The sequence below is a fragment of the Lotus japonicus genome, chromosome 1 (assembly GCF_012489685.1).
Source record: "Lotus japonicus ecotype B-129 chromosome 1, LjGifu_v1.2".
In the NCBI taxonomy this organism is placed as follows: domain Eukaryota; kingdom Viridiplantae; phylum Streptophyta; class Magnoliopsida; order Fabales; family Fabaceae; genus Lotus; species Lotus japonicus.
In genome coordinates this window covers 115,246,734-115,272,677 of record NC_080041.1, presented here as the reverse complement: position 1 = coordinate 115,272,677, position 25,944 = coordinate 115,246,734, and the positions used below count along the sequence as shown (strand labels likewise).

The window sequence follows — 25,944 nt, the reverse complement described above, 5'->3', positions numbered from 1 at the left end:
TTTTGAAATTAATAAAGACTATGATCGCGGGTAACTAATGGTGAATTTTTTTAAGCCCACCAAATTACCCATCATCTATTTAGTGTCTTTGATCAAACACCTTTTTTTTTTATATCTTGAGTGAGTGAAATTACAACAAGTTTAACATCAGAACAATATGTGGTGATGCTCATTTGAACTTCAATCAGTCATATCCGTATTTTTCTTAACAAAATTAATTCTAAAATATGAAATAAATTTGAAAAATGCACATGTAATGACAATGTAAAGTTTATGATACAGTCAATCAATCATATTTTAAGGATATGTTGTATCAACTAATTAAATTAAATAAAAAATGATTATATCATTGAAGTCTGATAGGTGGATTGTATGAAAAAGACTTTACACTTTTTACACGTATAAAAGTTATTCTTAAAATAAATCATCAAACTTACTATTTTAATTTTTTTTTTTTGAAATCAGCAGATTTCGAAATTGAGGGACTATAAGCCTAAACCATACCTCAAATTTTAATTGCGTCTTATTTTTCTGAAAAAATTAATTTAGATTATATTAATTAATTTGTCCCTTCAATCTGATAAATTTGAAATTAAATTAAATTATTGTAACAAAAATATTAAATTACCAAAAAACTGGAAAACTTACGTGGCCTCAGAGGGTAGCGAGAAGGCACTTCGTCCTTGACGAGTGACGATATAAGATATTATTGAAATCTAAAATATCGCCGAGTTAATCATCTCACTTTCCCCGTTTCCACCGCCTCTTCAGTAGCTCAACGATCCCACGAGAAATTCAAAAACTCTTCTCACTTCGAGAATTTGCTTTTTCTCTCCCACACCTCGTTTCTTCTCTGTGACTCTGACTGTGACTACTTCATCCTCCTCCGTTTTCATTTTTTATTTATTTATCTTCTGTTTTTATCAATCATAAATAAATAAATAAAAATTAATACAGTAATAGAATCAAATTCTTCTTCTTCTTCTTCCATGTTAATCTGATCAGATTCGATTTCAGAGTTCCTTCAACTTCTTTCAAACCCTAGCTTTTCTAGTTCTTCAGGTATTCCTATTTCATTTCATCTTTTATTATTATCATGTCTGTTGATTAATTGAATGCTTTTTTTGAATATACATATATGTGTATATAAAATTTTATTATATAGTTTGTTTTTTTTTTAATTAATAGTAGTTACTATTTTAAGTTCCAATTTACTTGTGATTTCCATTCATGGAAAAACCAAACCCTAGGATGTGTTGATTTTCCTGTTTTTTTGTTGCTGCATAGGTTGATTTTAGCGAGGAAAAAAATTTGTTTGATGACCCGGTCGAAAGCCCCATCTGGGTGTTCTTCTCCTTGTCCAGAGAATGACAAGAATGAGCTCAGGGAAGCTTTGTGTGCTTTGAAAAGTGGTATCCTAGAAAATGGGGCTGGAGGCCAAGTTTTTGGTGATGGTGGGGTTGTTGAAGTTGTTAAGAGAAGAGTGTTTGACGCCAAGGTTTCGGTTCAGAGGGATTTGATGGAGAGAGAATTTGTGGATGGTTGTCATGGTTTGGCTGCTTCAGAGATGAATGGGGTCTCGTCTTTGTTGAAAATGAGAAGTAGTAGGAATCTAATGTTTACACATGGTGGTGAGAGTGATGGTGCTTGGAAGTTGAATTCTGGTGGTGGTGGTTCTTTTGGCGTTGGAATGCGAGGAGGAAGAGAAGATTGCAGGAGAAGTGAGGATGAAGCTGACCAAGATGGGGAGGTTGTGACTATAGATGTTCCAATTGCAGATTCATGTCAGAACAAGGATCTGGAAATGGAATATTCAGGTGATGAAGGATATGAGTTTTCTGTTGGTGATTTTGTATGGGGGAAAATTAAGAGTCATCCCTGGTGGCCTGGCCGGATTTATGACCCTTCTGATGCGTCCGATTTTGCTCTGAAGCTGAGACAAAAGAATAGACTCCTTGTGGCCTACTTTGGGGATGGAACTTTTGCTTGGTGTCGTCCTTCTCAATTGAAGCCGTTTCGGGAGAACTTTGATGATATGGTGAGGCAGAATAGCTCCCGTGCTTTTGTAAATGCTGTACAGGAAGCTGCAAATGAGGTTGGAAGGCTTTTGGATTCGAAAATGAGTTATTTATCTGTTGCCAGGGAAACTAGGTCTGGATGTACTCGGTCATTGGCAAGCAACGCTGGAATCAAGGAAGGAGTACATATACCTGAAAATGGTGTTGGGAGGCTTTCAGATGTTCTGATTGATCCAGCAGAATTACTTACTGGAGTGAAACAAATTGCAAAAATTATTTCCATTTCTAGTATTCTGAATCTCGAAATATTAAAGGCTCGGCTATCAGCCTTTAATCTATCAAGAGGAGGATGTAAATTACCTAGTTATGAGGTGCCTCAGCCTATTCCTGGACTTGAAGATAAAGAAACAGTGGGTGTAGTTACCAGCAGTAAGTGTGTAGTGGAAGCACCCGCCCAAGGGCCTTTTGAAGATGACTATTTTATCTTGCCAGGTAGCCCAAAATCAGGTGAGTTAGATCATTCTCATGGGATTCCCCGAAAGAGGTTGAATCATAGAATTAAGCAAAAAAGCATTGCTGAAATTCTGGGGGCGGACAAAGATGTTAATACCAAAAATAAGGAGGGAAATGCAACTGAGGACTCAGTGGCATCTAAACCAGTGCAGAAGAGAAAAGGGTTGCCTACAAGTACTGACATTAACATGGCAAGTGCTAAAAACGATGGCAGTGATGGCAAGGAGGAGAGTAGTGACAAGGAAACATTGTCACAGTTGAAAAAGAAGAAAAAATCTTGTAATGAAAACGTTAGTAGTGGGAGCAAAAAGCAAACTGATGAAGAAGGGAAGTCAAAAGAACAAAATGAGAAGAGTTCTATGTCAAGAGGAATGAAGAAAAGTAAGTACTTGTCCCCTTCCTTTGCTATTCCAACCAGAGACCAGAGGAAAGAAGACAAAGAAACAGAATCGCCTAAAGTTTCTGTAAAAGCCCAAATATCACAGCCAGTGACCAGTGATTCTGAACAGCTTTCCAAGTCCCCTGTTCTTTTGAATAGTAACGGTGAGACATTTCAGGAGAATTCTTCCAAGGAACTAGCCATTGAACATGACCTTCCTGATAGCACAAATTACCGAACACCGGAAGGTGATGAGAACAAGACTATTGATACAACAAAAGTCCAAGTTACTTCCTGGGATGTTCTGACTGAAGTTCGCTATGCAGCTATGAGTCCACTGACTCTTAGAGACATCAATTCTCTTGAAAAACTTGTGGACTTCATTTTTATCTATAGAAGCTCATTATACAGGGAAGGATCATACTACAAAATATACAAAAAGCATCAACCTGGCAAGAAGAGAAAGAAGCCAGAACCTGATCTTGGGATTTTGAGTGAAGATCAAAACCAAACTGATCATAAATCACCTATTAATGATTCCGTGCCAAAGAAGAGAAGAATGAAGAATATGACGACTTCGGGCATGGCTGAAGAGAAGCAAGCTGCTGTAGCAAAGACTGTCAGGAAGGGGACTAGCGAAAATTCTTCAGCTGCTGCTGCTGCCCTGTTTATCTCATTTGGGTTGGGAACTTCTCTTCCTTCAAAGGCTGATCTTATCACACTTTATAGTAAGTTTGGAGCACTGAATGAATCAGAAACAGCCATGTTATCTACTATCTACACTGGTAGAGTGTTCTTCCTGAAAGCTTCGGATGCTGAAAAGGCCTTGAGCCATTCACAGAACACGAACCCCTTTGGATCTTCTAAAGTCAGTTTCAGACTCCAGTATCATCCTGCTGGATCCAATTCTGTAGCAAATGGTGAAATATCTAAGATCAAAGCTTCTTCAACTAAGAAGAAAGACAAGACTCCAGCCAAGCCATCTTCTTCATTGTCACCAGGTAGTGAAGCATCCAAACTGAACTACATCAAGCAGAAACTTCAGGGTCTCACCTCAATGCTGGAAGCGTCCGATTTTAAATCACTGGATACGAAGGCAAAACTAGAGAGCGAGATGAAAGGGCTTTTGCAGGATGTGAGCAAAATGGTCGAATCTTCTTCGTCATAGCTAACACAGGAATACTGGCAGTTATGTATGTATCAAGTAATAAGCAGGATAGATTTATGATGTCATTTCCTTTTTATTGATCTGTTCTATTTGGGGTTAAATTTGTTTTTTTCATTTTTGTGCCTAGCTTTGTATTAGTGGTAAAATTACTCTGATGAGTTTGTCGTATAGGATATGAAACTTGTTGCATGCATAGTCTGTATAGAGAAAGCCACATCCTTTTATATCATCATGTTCTTATGAGAAGTGGTGAAAACAGCTTTTAAGGATAAAAAATATAGTTTTTGTTTTTTAATACAAAAACTTGTCTAAAATACTTTAATTCTACAGTAGCAGACTCTTGATTGAGTGATGGAGGTAGGAAATTCAACTCCCAAAACTTATGAGTGTTCAATTTGGCAACCCCATCATCCAATTTCAGGCTTCATTTTAATGTTGTAAATATCTATAATGTTATTGTTGGATTTGCTCTCCAGGATTCATATTCTCGGAACACTTTTTTAGTAACTTTCCGGCAATTAATTATGCATTTGGTTTTTGAAAAAAAATTCTGTTTGTTTTTTAAATGTAAAAGTGGTTTAACATACTTAATTTCCACGTATAACAAAGCAGTTCAACTCAAAGACCCCATCGTTTAACGCCTCCACCTCCTTTCCATGGAACCCATTCCCACGTCCAAAATTTGCTAATGCTTTTTATTGGAGGGGTGAGTGGATCCAAAATTTACTAATCTTGATGAAGTCGACCAACACTCCCTACTTAAAGAAACTAAATGGGTTTTTATTTTGCAACAACTAATGCAAAATCAATTTACCAGCAATGATTAATACCCATTTAAAATAGAAGGTCTTCGAGCCACAAAAGGATTCTGTGCATGGTTCAATTCATGCACAATGTAGCAACTCAACAGCAGTGAAATTAAGCTGCAAAGCGTTGATACAGATTGTCTACAAAAGATACAAGGTAAAAGAAGTGATAGGAGCAGAGTATTTCCGGAAACATGACTTTTTGATGTACAATCTAATGATTTAAGCTCCTCTTGGACTTACCATCTATTTATAACATGAAGGTGATGCTTGGAATTACAAAACTGACAGTTGGTTGTGAAACAAAAATGCAGTAAAAAACACAGTATATGTGTCACTGGAATTCCTGCCATATATAACAAGACCATATCAAACACTTTTCAAGCATGGTCATAGTTAGCCTCTGTTGGTGCATATAAACCAAATGGCGACACAATAAGCAGAAACCAAAACAGATAAGAATAATCTGAGAAGCTAAGGCTGTCCTTAGCAACCTGCATAGCCCAACGAAGTGCTAATGCTTCAGCTGTATCAGTTATTACTATCCAAAGAGCTCCTCTATTTATATGTATCTGCTGTCAACAATAGTCTAGAATGGTCCTTTCCTACCATACCTAAACCCGTATGAGCTATTCTTCTACAGAGGCATCAATATTAATTTTGATTGAACCAGCAGGAGGCGGCATTCATGAAGAAGGTAGGTGCGCTGAATCAGAAACAGCAGCGACCCTTGAAGCAAGCAACGTTGGGATGACAGTAACCATATGGGCTACCTGGAGAGTTTGCTGAATAACAAATCCACTAGTTTCTACGAGACCAGATTGCCCAGGCAGTAGCAAAAATCTGAGCAAGCACCCAATCATATTTAGAAATCAGAAATTGCTTAAGCCAGAAAGAAAAACTGCACTTGAAGATCAGGAGGAATTTGTAATGAGAAAGGGGATGCAAACCATATTTTCCTTGCTTCAACACATGTAACCAGCACATGAAGCAAGTTAGCTAAATTGGAGAACTCCATTACATGCTCTCCAGATTGAACACATCCTCCACCGGAACCCCCTCTTGGACTCTCCTTGTGATATATTTACTATTTATTTATAACACCAAGGTAATGCTTGGGAGTATAAAACTGAAAGTAGGTGATGAAACTAAGTTGCAGCAAAAATCATATGCCACAAGAAGCCGATCCACAGATAACAGGGCCATGTATACCCTTTTTCTTGAATGATCAATGTTACCTTAATTAGCCTCTTGCGGTGCATATACACCGCATAGCAATACCCAGTAAGCAGAAACCAAAATAGTCATGAATTATCCGAGAAGTCTAAAAATTACAGCAACAAATAAGGATAAGATTAAAAGCATCATATGAAATTTTAACTCCAATGAACAATGGCTGTCCAATCTTTTCCTAACAAAAGAGAGAATAGCAGCAAGATGGTTTGACTTTATCACCACAAATGTTACAAGCCCTGCTTGACATTATAGAATTTGAATCAGTTATCATTACCGGAGCTATGCAACCAACAATATAGTACACTAGCCTCAATTTGCATCTCATTGTGTGAATCTCCACATGTGCATTTTATTATGAAAATGAACCAGAAGATAACATCATCTCACCATAGAATTGTCCTTCAAGTTAAATTATAACAGGGAAAAGGAACTACTTCAGCAACCAAGTTTGAGTGATCTGTGACCATTAACAAGGAAACATGTAGGCAGAACAATAGGAAACTAAATACAATGTTTATTTACTCACAAAATGACAGAAAAAAGATGTGTATATCAGTATAACAAAGCAAAACCAACTAAACTACAAGAAACTCATTAAAAAGAGAGTGGGAAACAGTAGAATTAGAACCATATGGAACTAATCTGACAAGCCAACAAATTACAACAACAAATAAGGATAAGATTAATAGCATCATATGCAAATGTAACTCCAATGAACCATAGTTTTCCAATCATTTCGCAACAAATGAGAGAATATCAACACGGTGGTTTCACTCCATCACAACAAATGTTACAAACCCAGCTTAATATTACAGAATTTGAATCAGTTATCATAACTGGAGCTATACAAGAACATAGCTCACTTGCAATGCTTATACTATGCAAGCTGTATGGCTTCCTCATATGCTCCCTTTCCGTATTCATCTCATGATAATGCAAAAGCCAGAGAACCACATATGGTTTCTAGAAAACACACAGTAACACAAGAAATGAATGTCAAGTACACATTACATAAAATTAAAAACTACGAGGGAGATTAGAAATTATTATACATGTCTTAAAAAGAAAAAGAAAAAGAAATTCTATCAAGTATCAATTTCAAAAGGGGAACATGAAGCCAGAAAGACAGGAAATAAAATACTTATTTATTTTATAAAAAATATAAAGAAAAAAGATTTACACATCAGGAAAACAAAGAGAATGCTACGAGGTACAGGGGAATGATTTCAATTGACTTCCAAAATAAAGAAAAGAAAAATAAATTGAAGAATAAAAAGAGCTCACTTCGTGTGAGAAAGAAAATGTCAAACACAAGAGAGACTAGTAACATCATATTCAAGTGTGTCTTCAATAAATGAATACACACTTCCATTATTTCCTAACAAAATGGAGAATAGCAACAAGATGGTTTTACTCAATCATCACAATTCGAATTTGACAAATATATCTTAGATTCAATTATAATTTATGGAGATGTACAACACAACTGATCACTATCCTCAATTTGCATCTTACTGTGTACTTCCATGTGCAACCAAGTTTGGTTATTCTGAGACCATAACAGTCATTTCTCTTGAATTTGGAAGACAAGATACATAAACCATCTCATTAGATGAATGTTCACCATTGTCAAAACTCAAATTGTCCAAATTCACAGGCTTCTGCGGGAAAAAAAATAAAGAAACAAAGAATCAAAAAATAAAATCCCAATGAATAATCTTAGAATTTATTAATATAACCATACTAGATAAATGAACACATTACACTTACCTTATTCAACAAGCCACATATCTCAGATGACACAAAGCAACACTTGGGTAACTTACATATAGAAAGATTCCCAGGATAAAAATTAGGAGGTAAATACTGTGAAGGATAGCTCTGCCAGTCCAATACTCTCAAACTACTCGGGAGATATTTGGGAGCTTCAGAAAAATGAACATTTTTAATAATAAGTGTCTTGAGATTTTCCATGTTCTTGAAGCCCTTTCCATCCCAGCTTATTGTGCCTTCTTCAGTTGAGGATAAATCCAGGCATATGGTTCTAATTTTGTGGGTTCCCTTTAAACAGAAGTTCACAATCAACCAGAAGAAATGTAAGACTTAAACTAGATATTTAAATACTTTACGTATTATTAAGGGTGAAGAAAAATTTGACACGAGTGTATATAATAGTCCAAAATGATAAATTGGGATTAAAGTTGAAAACCAAATCATTCATGTTAATCTTACTCACCGTACAATCTTCCAAAACTTGACGTATGTCTTCAAGGATCCATAACCTACTACTTACACAAGGCATTCTTGATGATTTTCGCCGAACAATTTCTTTACCCATATTCCGCATCCATTCATGTAATGTTAGCTCACCACTTGAACTGATGTTTATGAGAAATTTACTAACCAATGCACTGATGTAATCTGTCACACACTCTCTATAATGAGCACGAAGTATATGTTGAACCTCAACCAGTGGATACCCTTTGAAGCAACAAGCAATGTCAAGAAAAATGTTTTTCTCCATAGCCACCAAACCATCTAAGCTTAATTCTAGTACTGCTTGGATTGTTTCATCAGGACTCTCTTTCCAACTTCGTAAGTAATATTTCCATTCTAACATACTTAACTCACACAAGTGGGAACCTAGCTCTATCAAAGACAATGGAAGGCCCGAAGCTAAAGTTACTGCATAATTTAGGCCCTCCTTGCACTCTGAAGGAGCTATTTTATCCTTGAAAACAGTCCAGGTCAATAAATCAAGTGCTTCTTCGTCATTTAAATCACTCACTTCATATATTCTTTCAATGCCATGACTTACTAGCAAATGTTTGTCTCGACTGGTAGTGATAATTCTACTACCAGGACTGAACCAATCAGTAATATTTGCCAAAGTCTGCAACTGCTTCAGTTTATCAACATCATCCACAATCAATAAAACCTTCTTTTCACAGAGCCTACTGCATATATCCTTAATTGCTTCGAAAAAATATATAAACCGAACACATTCCTCATCTTTTCCAGGTATAAAATAAAGAAATCTGTCATAGTGGTCGTGGCGGCGGCTTATTCTACATAGGTTTATATCATTACTCACATTGCGAAGAAAACACACAACTTCAAATTGGTCAGCTATCAAATTTAGAACTTCCCGAGCAAGTGTTGTTTTTCCTATTCCCACAATTCCAGTGATACCTACCATATGGACTCCGCCACCAGATTGAAGGTCTAAAAGCTTGATTACTTTTGCAACTCGGGACACCATTCCAACAAGGTTGTCCTGAACTCGTAAAGGTTTGAAATCGTCGCTTATAACCTTGGCCAGAGCCTTTTCAAATATCTCGCCACCATAATATTCATCCCTGCACAGACAGAGCAGAGCAATAGTTGTGTGAAGTCAAGTAATATCTGTGTATGTATTTAAAATTATAGTCAAGTTGTAAATAGAAAATTTGTGTGAAGTGAAGTAATTAACATGATGTTCATTTCTTTCCCCTTTAAGTTTTAGACCCCGTTTGAGAGAGCTTAGTTGAGTTTATCTGATAGCATAAGTGCTTGTGCAAGTGTTTGGGAGAGCTTATGCAAACAGTTTAGCTTATGCTTATAGATAGCTTATTTTCAATTTATTTTAATAATTTTTTAGCTTATTAATATAGCATCAAAATTGAATTGAATTATTAGCTAGCTAAATCGAAAAAATAAGAAAAGAGGGGTACAGTACTCGAGTCCGAAATGAAAGTGATCAGGCAAGTTAGCAAGTTGCTGCAAAGCCAGGGTCCATTTCTGCAGCTGCAACCTATCGACGTGGTCATCCTTGAAACTCTTGAGATGCACACCCTTGGCTACATCATCGGGATCCACGTGATGAAAAACCGGAAGAAGCTGTCTGAGTCTACCGTTGGCGTCGAAGTAGTCAAGGATATTGGAAAGGTTATCTAAGCAATACGAAGATGATGCAAAGTTGTTAGAGATGACAACGATAGCCATCCTAGAAATTTGAATGAGCTCCTCAAGTATTGCTTCGTGATCAGTGAATGTGAATCTGAATGTGCGGAGTTCCGCGGGACCAAGGTATCCGTAGAGAAGGTCAGTCAATTCACGGACATCTTCTTCATCTTCAGTCCCCCCAACCCCACAGATGAGGAGCACGTCGTATTTGAATCCACTAGGTCTGGTAGAGGAGGAAGACAATGGTTGCAGAGCCATATATGCATGCAACAGAAATGAAGAAAGAAATTTGAACAAACAAAAACAATGGAACAAGAGGGGGAGGAGGAGAAAGAGAACTTGATCTCTTCGTGATGGCTTTTTCTGGCATAAAATAAAATAAAAATAATGCATGGTTGTTGGCTTCTCCAAGTGCTCAAATTGTCACATTTGGCCATGTGAAAGGGTAGGTGACATCTACTACCTTACTTCCTTCCTATTTAAGTGCGGAGAAACACATATATTAAAGAGTGTTGTTGATTTCGAGAAAAGTATTACTTCTATGTTCCTAATTACTCCCTCTGTTCTTAAATAACTGACATTTTTTGTTGAATTATTGTAAAATGTCTTATATTTATGAACATGAAAAATCTAAAACTAGCTCTTATAATTAGGAACGAAAGGAGTATATGTTTTACATTTTTACGATTTAGAATACATTTTATCTTTCCTTAAAGGGCATTACTTGGAAAAACATCAACTAATACTCTCTTGAAATTATAAATGGACAGATATATAAGGATATGTAGGAAAAAAATTCTAAGTGGACAATTTTTTTTTTCTGATAGGCCAATGTTAGTTGTTAGAAATATTAGTAAATTAGTCTTCCTCAGGGTTCGAACCCTGTACCATTTACTCATTTCCCCCCAAGCCCTTATGTTCCCTAACTCTGACCACTTGAGCTAAACTTCAGGGATAATTCATAAAAAACGGAGGTAGCAGTGTTCACTCGTTTTAAAGTGGTGTAATTTTGGACCATTTAGTGTGGCCGGATGCAACAAGTCACTAAAATATAGTAAATTATAATAAGGCTTAAATATGGTTGGGGCCCCTAATATTATAAAAGGAATCAAGTTAGGTTTTTGAAAAAAATATTTAAAATATCATCTCTCAAAAAAAAATTGAGCCCAAAGTGTGTTTAATCATGATGTGACACAAATTTAGCTCATTCATCATTTATATGTGGCTTTCTTATTTATCCACCTCAGTTAATAATTACTTTCATATAAATGGTTGTTGGTTATCCCCACAATTCATTAGTGTAAGCATGCAAATACCTTTTACCCTAAGTGTGATGTCACTATGAACAATTTAGCTGAGTCATTCAATAGTACAATCTTAGTGGCTTAGGATAAATTAGAAAGCCACTAGGAAATGTTGAATGGGCAAAATTCGTGTCACATCATGATTAAACACAGTTTGGACCCAATTTTGATTAAAAAGTTTTTGGAGGGATGACATTTCAAAGAAAAAATTTCCAGGGACCTAACTTGATTCCTTTTATAATGTGAGGGACCCCGACCACATTTAAGCCTTATAATAATTCATATTTTATGCGTTAATATGACGAGAAAGCCCTCTTAGACTTAGCAGAGGGGCAGTTGTAATGCGCCCAATGACGGCAACAAGGTGAAGCTACGACGGAGGACGCAATTCCACATGTCTCCAAGTTTAGATCTGATATGCTTCTCCTTTATGATATAAACCATCGATCAATTCCAAATGAAACCAGTTTAATCAGAAACCTTCTCTCTCTCCATCGACAACCGAGGTGGTTGAATCGGATCGTGTCTGCCGCTTCAGATGGGGTGGTGGCGGTGACCCTCGCCATTGTACGGATGAAGCTAAGTTCACTCACTGTAGCAGTGACAATGAAGATTGAGGAATCATGAAATATGGTGCTCCTACCCTTGAGGTGGTTTTAATTTCAGAGGAAGAACACAAGTGGGTTTTCTTTGCTGCTTCAGGTCAACAAAGCTAATTTTATCCATCCATCAACTTTAATTTCTTGCCCATATTGCAGAGGGAGAACATAACACACATGTTTCTTTCCTATAGATATTGCATTGCGTTTTTTGGGCCTGTTTGGTGAACATGATAAGCAAACAGGATAGGATAGCAATAATCATATCCTGTTGTAATATATTGTTTGTTGCGTCAGCAGAATACGAAAACACTATCATGTCCCTTATCATATCATGTCTATCACGTGTAAAAGTTATCTATAGGGGGAGATGGTTAGAAATGATTCTACAGGATATCAGTTATATATTCATTTATTACTATAAACCCAAAATTAATTTCAATATTTATAATTTATAATAATAATTTATAAATATAAATTTCTAATTTTAAATAAAATATTAATTTAATTCCTTATCAATTACTAATTGTTATTGTTAATTTAAGATTATTTAGTTACTAGTAAATTTAATTAAAAAATAAATTGATATATAAATGGTGATAAAATTGGATTTACTCATATAAAATAATTAATTTTTCATTATCACTTACTTCTACTTAGTTAACAATATTTTTCGTTATTTATATTATAATAAAAATACACAAAATAATTCTTCACTAACAATAAAACAGGCTACTCACATATATATAAATATTAATTTTTAATAGCAAATAATAATATATATTAATTTATATTATCATATGATATTATTTAAAATTATTTTACTACTTATATAATTATAATTGATAATTTAAATAATATCTTTTAATAAATTTTTAAAAATTTGATTAATTTTTATCATTAGTCACTTACCCTTACTAAGTTAAAACCTATTGGTTACATATATAATCATTTTAATTTTTTAATTAAAATATACTCCCTTTGAAAAAATTAAAATAGTCGAATTAATAGAAATTAATTTAATATTAGTTAATATTAAACATAAACTCATTTACAAAAAAAAATATTAAATTTAACAAACGAATAACTTAAAAAAAAACTATTTAGAAAATTAAATTTTAAAAACTATTATGTATTTTTTATTTCAAAGGAAAATTTGATATATTTTTCATTGTTGTATCATATCCTATCAATATCTTGTCCTTATCCATTCATTTATCATATACTACTCTTATCCTATCTTGTTGTTCTTTTGGAATCCGTTTGATTTTTTAAATTAGGATCTTTTATTTTGTTTGTGAGCCGACTTTTTCAGATTCAATTTCTTGATGTTAGTATACTTTCCCCTGCAATGAAGATTGAAGAAGATTGAAGAAGCTAGCAAGGGTCTTTATTGTATAATCAAAATTTAACCAGTAACTCTAATTTGCACTTATATTAATTCCGCATTGATAAAAATAAGAATTTACAACCTCAACTTGCAATATTCGATCACTTTAGATGGTCCAAAATTACACCACTTTTAAATTGGTGCATACTGCATATTATAGGTTCAGACTAAGGGCTCGTTTGATGAATATGATAAACAAACATGATAGGACAGTGTAATCATATCTTGCTTTTATCTGTTGTTTGTTACGCCAACAGGGCATGATAATGCAATCATGTCCCTTATCATATATTGTCTATCATGTGTAAATTTTATCTTGAGAGTGAGAGTTAGAATAAAATTATCCTGACAAGATAAGATAGCAGTTTTCGATTCTTTTACAGTACCATAACCCTAAATTCAATATTTATATTTAATATAAGTTATAATAATATTAATTAATAGATATAAATATATTAATTTCATTAATATACTAATTTTTTTATTTATCAATTACTAGTTGTTATTGCTAAATTAAAATTGTTTATTTACTCATAAATTTAATTAAAAATGAACTAATTTATTAATTGTGAAAATATTGAATCTACTCATATAAAATAATTAAATTATCATTATTACTTGCTTCCACTTAGTTAACATTATTTTATATTTATATTATAATAAAAATAAATAAAATTACTATTTACTAGCAATGAAATAGACTACTCACTTATAGTTATAGATATTGAATTTTTTTTTTATACATCGAAAAACAGATATTGATTTATAAGCAATAAATATAGATTAATTTTATATCATTAGTTTCTATTATTTAAAACTATTTCTCTACTTACATAATAATTTATAAGTCAAATATAAAGTACTTTTAAAAAATTATCTTAAATTAAATTATTTTTTATTACATGTCACTACTAAGTTAAAACAAATTGTCCGAATATATAGTTTTTTCGTTTAATTAAAATAGACTTGCTTCAGAATAAAATAAAAATAGGCTAATTAGATAATTTTAAAATATAGGTTCATTTATAAAAAAAATCAAATTTAAAAGTCACTTTTTTAAAAAAATTAATTTGTAAAAAATATTATGTATTTTTAATTCAAAGGAAAATTTAATAAATTTTTCATTGTTTATATCATATCCTATCATTACCATTTCTACCTCAAATACAAAAATATGATAAGAGTTTATCATGCTCTATCATATCTTTCACTTATCTTATCCTGATCACCAAATGAGTCATAAATAGTAAAAAGTTAAAAAACAGACAAACTCAGAAAAAAAAAAATTTAAAAATCAACCTATTACGAGCTTTAAAACGAAGGAAATTGAGTGTGGGGGAGCAGATGGAGGGATGAGGGTTACGACCCCAAATTTGGTGATCCATCACTAGGTTAACTTTTCCCTTTTCGTATGAACCCTAGGTAGATTGTTTCAGAGAAGCAGCATCCCCTAATTGCCTTCCCCAACTTCTTGAATGAGCCCTTCTTTTTCATCAAACTGAGCTAAGATGTATGATTGTGCTATAACGTATATTTGATTTTTATGTGCTGTTATGCTTTTTTAGGTTCCCCTACCAGATGCATATGAGCTAAATAATCAAAGGCTAGTAACCTCATTAGAGGGTTATTTAGCTCAATGGCTCTCTTTCAAAGGAATCAAAGGCTACTGGTTCTAAGGTTCTCCTACCAGATGCATATGAGCTAAATAATCCTCCTATGAGCTTACTGGCTTCTGGTTCTGCTGTAAAAAGAAGAAAAATGTGTGCCAGCAAGCTGAACACCACCAATCATTCATGGCTGTACCTTTTTCTCTATTTTCAGTTTAAATATTTCGTCTAGTTCTATCTTGTTTTGCTTTAATGGTATACATACTATTTTGAAAATTCTCCTGTGTATTTGTGATGATTCATGCAGAGGCAAATTTCTGATACACAAATTTCTGAGGACATTGCAAGGAATTGTGATGGGTTTCAAGCTCATTTATCAAGCTGTGCATCACAAAGTTGTTGAAGTTGTTGACAGGCTTCCTGGGATTATCATACTGGAGGAACTACCTCGCGTAAGGATTTGGCCATCTCAACTTATGGGAAGTCAAATCCCTGAAAAAAATATTGCCCTCTACTTTTTTTGCAAAAGATCTTGACAGGTTTGTTTGGCCTTTCTTTTTTTTATCTAATAAGCTCGGTTTTATATTGTCCACTTATACGTATGTTTTTTCGCAGCTATGATACACACTATAGAGGATTGATGAATTACATGATCAGTAATGATTTAGCTCTGAAAGGAATTTTTAATGGGTTTGAGCTTATAATTTTTCCATCCAACATTCTGCCTGAGAAATCCCAGCGTAAGAAACAAACAGTCTTTTATATGTTTTGATTTGAACAATGTTAAGAATTATGTTTACATGTGTATCCCTGCTACTCTTTAGATTTTAACCGCATTAATATTTTATTTACTCCTTGCTACTTGTTTTTACCTGGCAGTTTGGAACCAGAGGTTGTTCTTATGGGGTGTATTCAAAGCACAAAAGGTGAATAACTCAGCCAACACACCAGTCTTGCATTCTCTGAAGATATTGACTTGCGGGAAATTGCTTTAACTGCTATATTTGACCAACTAAAATGTGCTAAATATTTCTCTTTTCTGTCACTTAGAATTTTGATTGACTAGATGGTTATGTTTAATTAAATTTTCTTCTTGTTATATTCACAAGTTGATTGGTTATGACATTAATCTCGTACAAGTTACACTCTCTCAACTGATATATAATTTACATTGTTGCATAATCAGTAAAATGTCATAGTCACTATGCAAATGTAATCAGTGCTAATACGTAGTTACTAATGCATTGCAGCAAAGAAATGGAGATATTGTGAAAAGAGGGGCAATTTATGTGAATGCTTATCCTGAATGTGACAACGCAGGTGTTGGTGAAATAAGATCTTCAGATGCAAGGCCAGGGTTTGCAGTTGTAGGTGTTAATCTTGCAGTGCAGGGTAGAAGCACAACATCAGAAAGTAGTTATGTTAGGATTGAGCACCATGTTAAGGAGCTACCAAAGTCACTCTCTCCTGCACCGCCTTCAACTCAGGAAAACATGGACCCGCTTGATTGGCACATTGCGGAAACTTTCATTCTTCTCTCTAGGGGCAAGTTTTGAATGAAGAAAACCTGTTATTTTTATACTTTACCCTTTTATGTTAATGTGTTTTGTGTGTCACTGGATGATAGTGATATCAATAATCTGTGGAACATACGAAAATGCCTTTGTTTGTTTTCCATTCCAGTATCTGTATTGGTGCCTATGTATGGCATTTGACTTTACTATGCATGTGGTGTGCTTGGCCTGATAAATGTTGTGATCTGGGCTCTTTTTGTTGAAAATTACTGGTCCAGTTTGGAAGTGTGATTAGGAGCCATAACCTAACTGTCACTTGAATAATCATACACTCTCGATGAATGACACATGTGGTAAGGTCAGATTAATACTGTTTGAAACAAGAGAAACATCATAAATTATTGGTAATTCTATTATTTTGAAGGTCTTAGTCTATTGATGAACTTTCAAACTTTGAATCAGTACATATCCTGATTCAATTTATCAAATAAAAACTGCCTCAACAATTTTCAACAACCAAATGTTTATTTAGACATTTAAACTTGAACCACACGTTCCTACATATAGTTTGGGTAAAACAGAAACTGCGAGACTCACTAAATGCATGGGTAGCATTTCCCGCATTATATTATAATTTAGTTAAATAGAAGACAAAAACAGGGAAAGTGGCAAAGATGTGTTATCTGCCAGAGGAAAAGATATAAATTGCAGCAACTGCAGATATATGTGGGCTAAACATTGATGTTCCTGCAATGATGTTATAGTTGACAGATTTTTGTTCAACTATGACTTCAGTTGCCACTGGAGACCATCCTGCCAAAATTAACTCCTGGTCCTATAATGTCATTCTTATGAATCTCACAGTTAACTTTGTTATTTTTCATTTTAAAATTTAACATTTCAATGGTAGAAATCTTGGTTTACACAATCAGCTAGTGCACCAATCAAGCTATTGAGTTTGTTGCACAGTCATACAACAATAGTAATCAGACACTCAAATAACACCATTGAACAGGCAAAAGTAAGCAACCTCAAGTCTGCTATGGCTCTCTCAAATGGCTATGCTATCAATCACTCGTTTGGAATTTCCTAAAAAGAGAAGGATAAACATTTTTCAGAGAGAGAATACAGAACAATTCTGGCTGAAGGTGAAGTTTGTATTAAGCACCGTTTTAATACAAAACGACTCTGATTATTTAGCAGAGCACAATGGGACATTGGCCTATTTGTTCCTCCCTTATAACTTAGAGCTCTTAGGATTGGGATTGACCTGACTATAAGCACACAGAATATTTCACCACAAAACTTTAACAAGTGGATTATATTCCTGGTTCACCTTGGCGAAGTAACTTCTGGGCTACACACCTAAAGTCCACCAATACTACAACTCTTAAAAGCAAAGTGAAAAAAAGTCTGCAACCAGCATAAGCAAAATCAGTTCACCTTCGCGAAATATTATTTTCAACACTGATACACTAGTTTGCACGAGGCAGAGGTGTGGTTAATCCAGAAGAAAACATGTGAAGCTGCAGAAGGATCAAGTGCGATGTCAAAATCATACACTATTAGAACTAGTGAGCTTGTTAGTTACTTGGGTTGCTCAATAAATAAGGTTCATTGTGTATTATTTCAGTATCTTTTTTCATAATGATTGAAGGAGTGTGTATTCCTAACATACACAAACACAATATAGCGGTAGCCGGGCAAAATTGAGCAGCAAAGAATATAACAAATGCAACAGCCCACAGATTCTAAGTTGTTAGGCTCCTCTATTCATCTCATAATATAATGCAAAAGCCAGAGAACCACATATGGTTTCTAGAAAACACACAGTAACACAAGAAATGAATGTCAAGTACACATTACATAAAATTAAAAACTAAAACTAAGAGCCAGAGGGAGATGAGAAATTATTATACATGTCTTAAAAAGAAAAAGAAATTCTATCAAGTATCAATTTCAAAAGGGGAACATGCAGCCAGAAAGACAGGAAATAAAATACTTATTTATTTTATAAGAAATATGAAGAAAAAAGATTTACACATCAGGAAAACAAAGAGAATGCTACAAGGTACAGGGGAATAATTTCAATTGGCTTCCAAAATAAAGAAAAGAAAAATAAATTGAAGAATAAAAAGAGCTCACTGCCTGTGAGAAAGAAAATGTCAAACACAAGATAGGACTAGTAACATCATATTCAAGTGTGTCTTCAATAAATGAATACACACTTCCATTATTTCCTAACAAAATGGAGAATAGCAACAAGATGGTTTCACTCAATCATCACAATTCGAATTTGACAAATATATCTTAGATTCAATTATCATTTATGGAGATGTACAACAACACAACTGATCACTATCCTCAATTTGCATCTTACTGTGTACTTCCTTCCATGTGCAACCAAGTTTGGTTATTCTGAGACCATAACAGTTATTTCTTTTGATTTTGGCAGACAAGACACATAAACCATCTCATTAGATGAATGTTCACCATTGTCAAAACTCAAATCGTCCAAATTCACAGGCTTCTGCGTAAAAAAAATATTAAGAAACAAAGAATCAAAAAATAAAATCACAATGAATAATCTTAGAATTTATTAATATACCATACTAGATAAATGAACACATTACACTTACCTTATTCAACAAGCCACATATCTCAGATGACACAAAGCAACACTTGGGTAACTTACATATAGAAAGATTCCCAGGATAAAAATTAGGAGGTAAATACTGTGAAGGATAGCTCTGCCAGTCCAATACTCTCAAACTACTCGGAAGATATTTGGGAGCTTCAGAAAAATGAACATTTTTAATAATAAGTATCTTCAGATTTCCCATGTTCTTGAAGCCCTCTCCGTCCCAGCTTATTGTGCCTTCTTCAGTTGGGGAAAAATCCAGGCAGATGATTTTAATTTTGTTGGTTCCCTTTAAACAGAAGTGCACAATCAACCAGAAGAAATTTAAGACTTAAAACCTAGATTTTTAAATACTTTACTAGTCATTAAGGTGAAGAAATATTTGACGCGAGTGTATAATAGTACAAAATGATAAATTGGGTTTAAAGTTGAAAACCAAATCATTCATGTTAATCTTACTCACCATACAACCTTGCAAAATTTCACGTATATCTTCAAAGATCCATAACCTACTTCTTTGCCAAGGTGATTGTCGTCGAACAATTTGTCTACCCATATTCCGCATCAATTCATGTAATGTTAGCTCACCACTTGAACTAATGTTTATGAGAGATTTACTAACCAATGCACGGATGTAACCTGCCATGCAGTGACGATAGTGAGCACGAAGTATATATTGAACCTCAACCAGTGGATACCCTTTGAAGCAACAAGCAATGTCAAGAAAAACGCATTTCTCCATAACCTTCAAAGCATCAAAGCTTACTTCTAGTGCTGCTTGGACTGTTTCATCAGGAAACTCTTTCCAACTTCGTAAGTAATGTTTCCATTCTAACACACTTAACTCACACAAGTAGGAACCTATCACTATCAAAGACAATGGAAGGCCCAAAGCTAAAGTGACTGCATAATTTAGGGCCTCCTTGTACTCTGAAGGAGCTATGTTATTCTTGAAAACACTCCAGGTCAACAAATCAAGTGCTTCTTTGCAATTTAACTCACTCACTTCATATATTCTTTCAATCCCATGACTTACTAGCAAATGCTTGTTTCGAGTGGTAGTGATAATTCTACTACCAGGACAGAACCAATTAGGACTTTCAGCCAAAGCCTCCAACTGCTCCAGTTTGTCAACATCATCTACAATCAATAAAACCTTCTTTCTACATAGCTTGCGTCTTATTTCCTCAATTGCATCCGAAAAATATGTAATCTGAACACCTTCCTCATCTTCTCCAGGTATATGATAAAGAAATCTCTCATTGGGGCAGTGGCTTAATCCATGTTTGTTTAACTCCTTCTTCACATTACGAAGAAAACACGCAACTTCAAATTGGTCAGCTATCAAATTAAGAACTTCCCGAGCAAGTGCTGTTTTGCCTATTCCCCCAATTCCAGTGATTCCTACCATATGGACTCCAACACCAGACTGAAGATCTAAAAGCCTGATTACTTTTGGCACTCGGGACTCCATTCCAACAAGGCTGTCCTGAACTCGTGAAGGGACGTCGTTTATAATCTTGTTGAAAACCTCTTTAACTATCTCCCAAATAAAATCATGATAATGATCTTCCCTGCCCAGACAGAGCAATTATTGTGTGAAGTCAAGTAGTAATAGTCGTATGTCCCCAGCTCTTACCGCTTGAGCTATCATTTTGTGACAGTAATAGCCGTGTATGTATGTACTTAATTACAATCAAATTGTAAAAATAGAAATTTGTGTGAAATGAAGTAATAATATTAACATGATGTTGTTCAGCTAAAAGTTAAGACAAAAAAAAATAAGAAAAGAGGGTACCCAAGTCTGAAATGCAAACTGGGCAAGTCCACAACTTGCTGCATAACCATGGTCCATTTCTGGAGCTGCGACGTGACCATGTCATCCTGGAAGCTCTTGTGATGCACAGCCATGGCTTCATCATTGGGATCCACGTGATAAAAAACAGGAAGAACCAGACTGAGTCTACCGTTGGCGTTGAAGAAGTCAAGGATCTTGGAAAGCTTATCTAAGCAAATGGAAGATGATGCATAGTTCTTAGATAGCACAATGATAGCAACTCTGGAGCATTGAATGGCTTCGTCAACTTCTGGTACCATTTCGTCAACCACCTTGTAATCAAAGAAGGTGTGGACTTTCTCGTCGCAAAGGGCTCTGTAGATGCCGACAGTGAATCCTTGGGTATCTTCAGTACCACAGCTGAGGAGCACATCGTAGTTGAATGTAGAGGAGGAAGATGATGGTAGCAGAGCCATGGGAAGAACTTGCTAGTCCTGTTGGAGTTGAATGTGTGTGTTGAAATCAGAGGAAAAAGGAAAGACTCAAGCTTAGAACTGTGAAATTGCACTTCTAATTCTCATTCAATAATACACAATCTATTTATACATCTTACAATAACACTCATTAGTTATAACTAATCTCAGTTAGTTATAACCATCCTAATGACACATCACTAATCTTGATGCTGACTCGGCTCTAACACCCTCCCTTAAACTGAACTTGGTAACAAACACAAACAACAAGTCAGTTTACACTTATGTAAAACAGTATTACAACTCAGTTCAACACATCTACTTAAACATCCTGCAAACTCCAAGCTCCTTCCTGAGCTTGACAAAAGTATCAGCCTTCAGAGGCTTTGTCAGTATATCAGCAACCTGCTCAGCTGTGCCACAATGAACCAGCTCTATTCTTCCATCTTTTGCCAAATCTCTTAGAAAATGGTACCTAACGGCCATGCATAACTCGATTCTTGGACAATTTAACTGCTGAATTATTATCACAGAAAATTACAGAACTCTTGCTTTGAGAGAAGCATAGTGAGTCTAGAATTCTGTTAAGCCAAATGCACTGACAAGCACACATAGCTGCAGAGATGAATTCAGCCTCAGTGGTAGAGAGACCTACCACTGCTTGTTTCTTAGATGCCCAGACAATAGATCCAGAACCAAGTAGAAAGACATATCCAGAGGTACTCTTTCTGTCATCAATATCACCAGCATAATCACTATCAGTGAAAGCCACTAGCTCTCTCCCTCCTTTCCTGCTATACATTATCCCAAAATCCTCAGTTCCTTTTAGATATCTCATGATTCTCTTTACTGCCAGAAGATGTTGTTCTGTAGGCCTTTCCATATATCTGCTCACCAAACACACAGAATACATAAGATCAGGTCTGGTGGCAGTAAGGTACATGAGACTACCAACCATTTGCTTAAACTCAGTGGTATCAACTTCAATTCCTCCACCTTGCTTAGACAATTTGCTCCCTGGAACTATAGGATTGTTAACTTGATTACAGCTGCTCATCCCAAACCTCTCTAACACTTCCCTTGCATATTTTCCTTGACTGATGAAAATGCCCTCTGCACTCTGAGTTACCTCTACACCAAGAAAATAACTCATCTTACCAAGATCACTCATATCAAACTCATTCTTCGTGGAAGTCTTGAAATCTTCAAACATCTTATCACCGTTTCTAGTGAAGATCATATCATCCACATACAAGCTAACTATAAGAAGTCCATTACTGTCACTTTTGACAAACAAAGTATGTTCAGAGGGACATTTCAATAACTTTTCCTTGTGAAAGTAAGATTCAATCTTACTGTACCAGGCTCTTGGAGCCTGTCTGAGTCCATACAAAGCTTTACTGAGCTTATACACCTTATCTTCATCACCTTTCTTCAAATACCCCTGAGGCTGCTCAACATAAGCTGTTTCTTCTATTTCTTCTAACTCACCATGTAAGAAAGCACTCTTAACATCAAGCTGATAAACCATCCAACCTCTAATAACAACAATAGCCAAAATGGTTTTGATAGTATCCCACCGAGCCACAGGTGCAAACACCTCTGTGAAATCAATTCCCTCCTTTTGAGCATACCCCTTGGCAACCAATCTAGCTTTGTACTTCTCTATGTCTCTCTTCTCATTGTACTTGGTCTTATATACCCACTTAACTCCAATGCTTTTAGCCCCTGCAGGAAGACTGACCAGATTCCATGTGTGGTTTTTCTCAATTGCTTCAATCTCAATGTCCATTGCTTTTCTCCATTTGTCACTCTTCACTGCTTCTTGGAAAGTTACAGGATCAGTTGAAATTGAGAGAACGGAAAGGTTATAATCATCATCATCCAAATCAGTACCACTCACATACTCCCTCATCCATTCAGGTTGTTGAACATTTCTCTTCCTTCTTCCACTCATCACTGCATCTGATTCCTCAAGATGAGGTGATGGAGCTTGTACAGGAGAAGACTCTATTGGTTCAGAAGGTTGTTGAGATGATGAACCAGTTGATACAACTGACTGCTGCTGCTGATGAGTAGAAGGTGGGACATCACTGTGTTCCACACTACTATCTCCAAGATCCACTAACTCAGCTTCACTCTCCTTTCCCTTATTCCAGTCCCACTTCCCAGATTCATCAAAGACAACATCCCTACTAATGATAATCTTCTTTGTAGCTGGATCAAAAAGTCTATATGCTTTAGACTATTCACTTGTCCCAAGGAGAATACATGTATTGCTTCTATGATCAAGCTTTGTTCTCTGATTTTCTGGAATGTGCACAAAAGCTAAGCATCCAAACACCCGGAAGTAATGAACAGTAGGTTTAACTCCACCCCACCCCTCTTCAGGTGTAACATCCTTTACTGCATGTGTGGGACTCCTATTATGTACATAGACAGCCCATTTGACTGCTTCTGGCCAAAACTCCTTGGGGACATCTTTTTCTGATAGCATGCTTCTCACAGTGTTCATGATTGTTCTATTCTTCCTCTCGGCCACCCCATTTTGTTGTGGAGTATATGGAGCAGTAAGTTGCCTTTTGATGCCATGATCACTACATAACTTTTCAAAGTCTTTGGAGGTGAATTCACCTCCCCTATCAGTCCTCAAACCACAAATCATTTCTCCACTCTCTTTTTCACTATTTCTCCTATCAAGATCAATCTCTCACACTTTCTTGGTTCAGGCCCCTTTCGGAGCTCTGATACCAAATGTTGAAATCAGAGGAAAGACTCAAGCTTATAATTGTGAAATTGCACTTCTAATTCTCATTCAACAATACACAATCTATTTATACATCTTACAATAACACCCATTAGTTATAACTAATCTCAGTTAGTTATAACCATCCTAATGACACATCACTAATCTTGATGCTGACTAAGCTCTAACAGTGTGCGGGTCAAAAACCCAAAAATAATTGAGTTGTAACTCTCCAACTTCAAAAACCATTCAATTATACTAACTATTTTTTTTACATCGAAAAAGTTAAATTGCACAATAGATCTCTCGATCTCCCTTGTCCAACTCATATGTCTCTCACGTCTTACCACTTAAAATATTATATGAGGACAAGCAATGTGAACTAAGCAATATGAGCATTGAAAATATGCTTACTATTGATTACGGTAAAAAAAAAAATATAGAAATGCTCTACGGCTCGAAATTAGGGAATTAGTAACTTTTTATAAATAATGAGGTGTGTATATATCATTACTCTTTCATACCATTACATTTAGTTTCAATGTCATTCCTACTTCCAAAAAAAAAATTTCAACGTCATTCCTCTATTTTTCATAAAATCAATTCCCTTGAAATTATTTTCCAACGAATCTTAAGAACTAATATGTGGCACAATGGTATGGATTTTCACACAAGTCATTTATGGTAACTAACCCCACCTTGACTTGTTGATTTTCCAAAAGAATTTTAAGTCATTTTTACTTAATTCTCCTACATTAAGAAAAATAGTTAAAACTTAAAAGTAATAAGGTCACACAATGGTTCCATGGAGGCTTTAATTAAGTGTGTTTTAAGGTGCTTTGAACTAGCTTCTGGTCTCAAGGTAAATTTTCATAAGAGCAAATTAGCCGGAGTAGCTGTGGAAGGGGGGACTTTATCCATGTTGGCATCAATTCTGAACTGTAAATTAATGCAAATTCCCTTTGTGTATTTGGGGATACCGGTTGGGGGGAGAACAAATAGCTTAAAGTTATGGGAGCCAGTTGTTCACAAGATCAGGAAGAAACTATCAAGGTGGAAGCAGAAATCAGTATCATTTGGGGGGCGGGTTTGTCTTATTCAAAGTGTCTTGTCTGCATTACCTCTCTTCTTTTTATCTTTCTTCAAGATGCCAGCTGGGATAATTCATGAATGCACTAGACTCATGCGACGGTTTCTTTGGGGTGGTTCAGATGTGGAAAGAAAAATTGCTTGGGTAAAATGGTCTGATGTATGTAAACTCAAAGCTTTTGGTGGCTTGGGGATAAAAGATTTGGCTACTTTCAATAAGGCGCTTATTGGAAAATGGAGGTGGCGATTTGTGACAGAGCCTAATAGCTTCTGGTGCAGGGTAATTAAGTCTCAATTGGCCGATGGAAGGTGCGCTTCACCTTGGTGGAGGGATGTTCTCTCACTGTGTTCAGATGATAATTGGTTTGATTTGGGGATTAAGAAATCTTTGGGGGAAGGGGATGCAACTAGATTTTGGCTGGAGGATTGGCTAGGTTCGGGACATTTGGAGGGAAGATTTCACAGACTGTATAATTTATCTCAAAACAAGTATGCTACTGTTAAGGAGGTGGGGGAGTGGCGTCAGGGTATTTGGGAGTGGAAATTTACATGGAGGAGGGGGTTGCGAGGTAGGGAGTTAGGGTGGCTTGATATACTGCTCAATACTATTAATATTGGTTGTCTGCGGGAAGGGAGGCCGGATAGGTGGTTGTGGGAACCAGGGGAGGAGGGAGTTTATTCGGTTAACTCAGCTTATTCTTTTTTGCAGGTTAGCGATTCCGTGGATTCTGATATTGAT

The 25,944-nt window shown here is 35.4% G+C and overlaps 4 protein-coding genes across 5 annotated transcripts; 2 read left to right on the top strand and 2 right to left on the bottom strand.

Annotated features, from left to right (window-relative positions):
- Positions 1–905: 905 nt before the first annotated feature.
- Positions 906–4,324, top strand: LOC130729548 (PWWP domain-containing protein 3-like). Its single transcript, XM_057581333.1, has 2 exons — positions 906–1,062; positions 1,288–4,324. Exon 2 carries the CDS (start codon positions 1,319–1,321, stop codon positions 4,076–4,078), a length of 2,760 nt encoding a protein of 919 aa, XP_057437316.1. The 5' UTR covers positions 906–1,062; positions 1,288–1,318; the 3' UTR covers positions 4,079–4,324.
- Positions 4,325–5,133: 809 nt separating this feature from the next.
- Positions 5,134–10,493, bottom strand: LOC130729547 (disease resistance protein RUN1-like). Its single transcript, XM_057581332.1, has 5 exons — positions 9,839–10,493; positions 8,357–9,479; positions 7,891–8,181; positions 7,636–7,781; positions 5,134–7,083 (listed from the first exon to the last, which is right to left on the bottom strand). Exons 1-4 carry the CDS (start codon positions 10,456–10,458, stop codon positions 7,665–7,667), a joined length of 2,151 nt encoding a protein of 716 aa, XP_057437315.1. The 5' UTR covers positions 10,459–10,493; the 3' UTR covers positions 5,134–7,083; positions 7,636–7,664.
- Positions 10,494–14,665: 4,172 nt separating this feature from the next.
- LOC130729546 (uncharacterized) lies at positions 14,666–16,623 on the top strand. Its single transcript, XM_057581331.1, has 5 exons — positions 14,666–14,868; positions 15,273–15,504; positions 15,581–15,705; positions 15,845–15,891; positions 16,216–16,623. Exons 3-5 carry the CDS (start codon positions 15,606–15,608, stop codon positions 16,519–16,521), a joined length of 453 nt encoding a protein of 150 aa, XP_057437314.1. The 5' UTR covers positions 14,666–14,868; positions 15,273–15,504; positions 15,581–15,605; the 3' UTR covers positions 16,522–16,623.
- Positions 16,624–18,583: 1,960 nt separating this feature from the next.
- On the bottom strand, positions 18,584–21,471 carry LOC130729545 (disease resistance protein Roq1-like). 2 transcript variants are annotated; one of them, XM_057581328.1, is made up of 4 exons: positions 20,919–21,471; positions 19,584–20,694; positions 19,119–19,409; positions 18,584–19,009 (listed from the first exon to the last, which is right to left on the bottom strand). In XM_057581328.1, exons 1-4 carry the CDS (start codon positions 21,371–21,373, stop codon positions 18,893–18,895), a joined length of 1,974 nt encoding a protein of 657 aa, XP_057437311.1. In that variant the 5' UTR covers positions 21,374–21,471; the 3' UTR covers positions 18,584–18,892. The 2 variants fall into 2 exon arrangements, with proteins under 2 accessions (XP_057437311.1, XP_057437312.1); XM_057581329.1 differs by having other exon boundaries at positions 18,584–19,006.
- Between the last annotated feature and the right edge of the window lie 4,473 nt (positions 21,472–25,944).

Bases quoted from the DNA above. Each gene is read 5' to 3' on its own strand.
- LOC130729548 (XM_057581333.1), top strand. From the start codon at position 1,319: ATGACCCGGTCGAAAGCCCCATCTGGGTGTTCTTCTCCTTGTCCAGAG.
- LOC130729546 (XM_057581331.1), top strand. From the start codon at position 15,606: ATGAATTACATGATCAGTAATGATTTAGCTCTGAAAGGAATTTTTAAT. The intron at 15,706-15,844 runs GTAAGAAACAAA...TTTACCTGGCAG, and splicing joins TCTGCCTGAGAAATCCCAGC to TTTGGAACCAGAGGTTGTTC. The intron at 15,892-16,215 runs GTGAATAACTCA...AATGCATTGCAG, and splicing joins GTGTATTCAAAGCACAAAAG to CAAAGAAATGGAGATATTGT.
- LOC130729547 (XM_057581332.1), bottom strand. From the start codon at position 10,458: ATGCATTATTTTTATTTTATTTTATGCCAGAAAAAGCCATCACGAAGA. The intron at 8,182-8,356 runs GTGAGTAAGATT...TTCTGTTTAAAG, and splicing joins AAGTTTTGGAAGATTGTACG to GGAACCCACAAAATTAGAAC. The intron at 7,782-7,890 runs GTAAGTGTAATG...TTTTTCCCGCAG, and splicing joins TATGTGGCTTGTTGAATAAG to AAGCCTGTGAATTTGGACAA.
- LOC130729545 (XM_057581328.1), bottom strand. From the start codon at position 21,373: ATGGCTCTGCTACCATCATCTTCCTCCTCTACATTCAACTACGATGTG. The intron at 20,695-20,918 runs GTACCCTCTTTT...CTGTCTGGGCAG, and splicing joins AGTTTGCATTTCAGACTTGG to GGAAGATCATTATCATGATT. The intron at 19,010-19,118 runs GTAAGTGTAATG...TTTTTTACGCAG, and splicing joins TATGTGGCTTGTTGAATAAG to AAGCCTGTGAATTTGGACGA.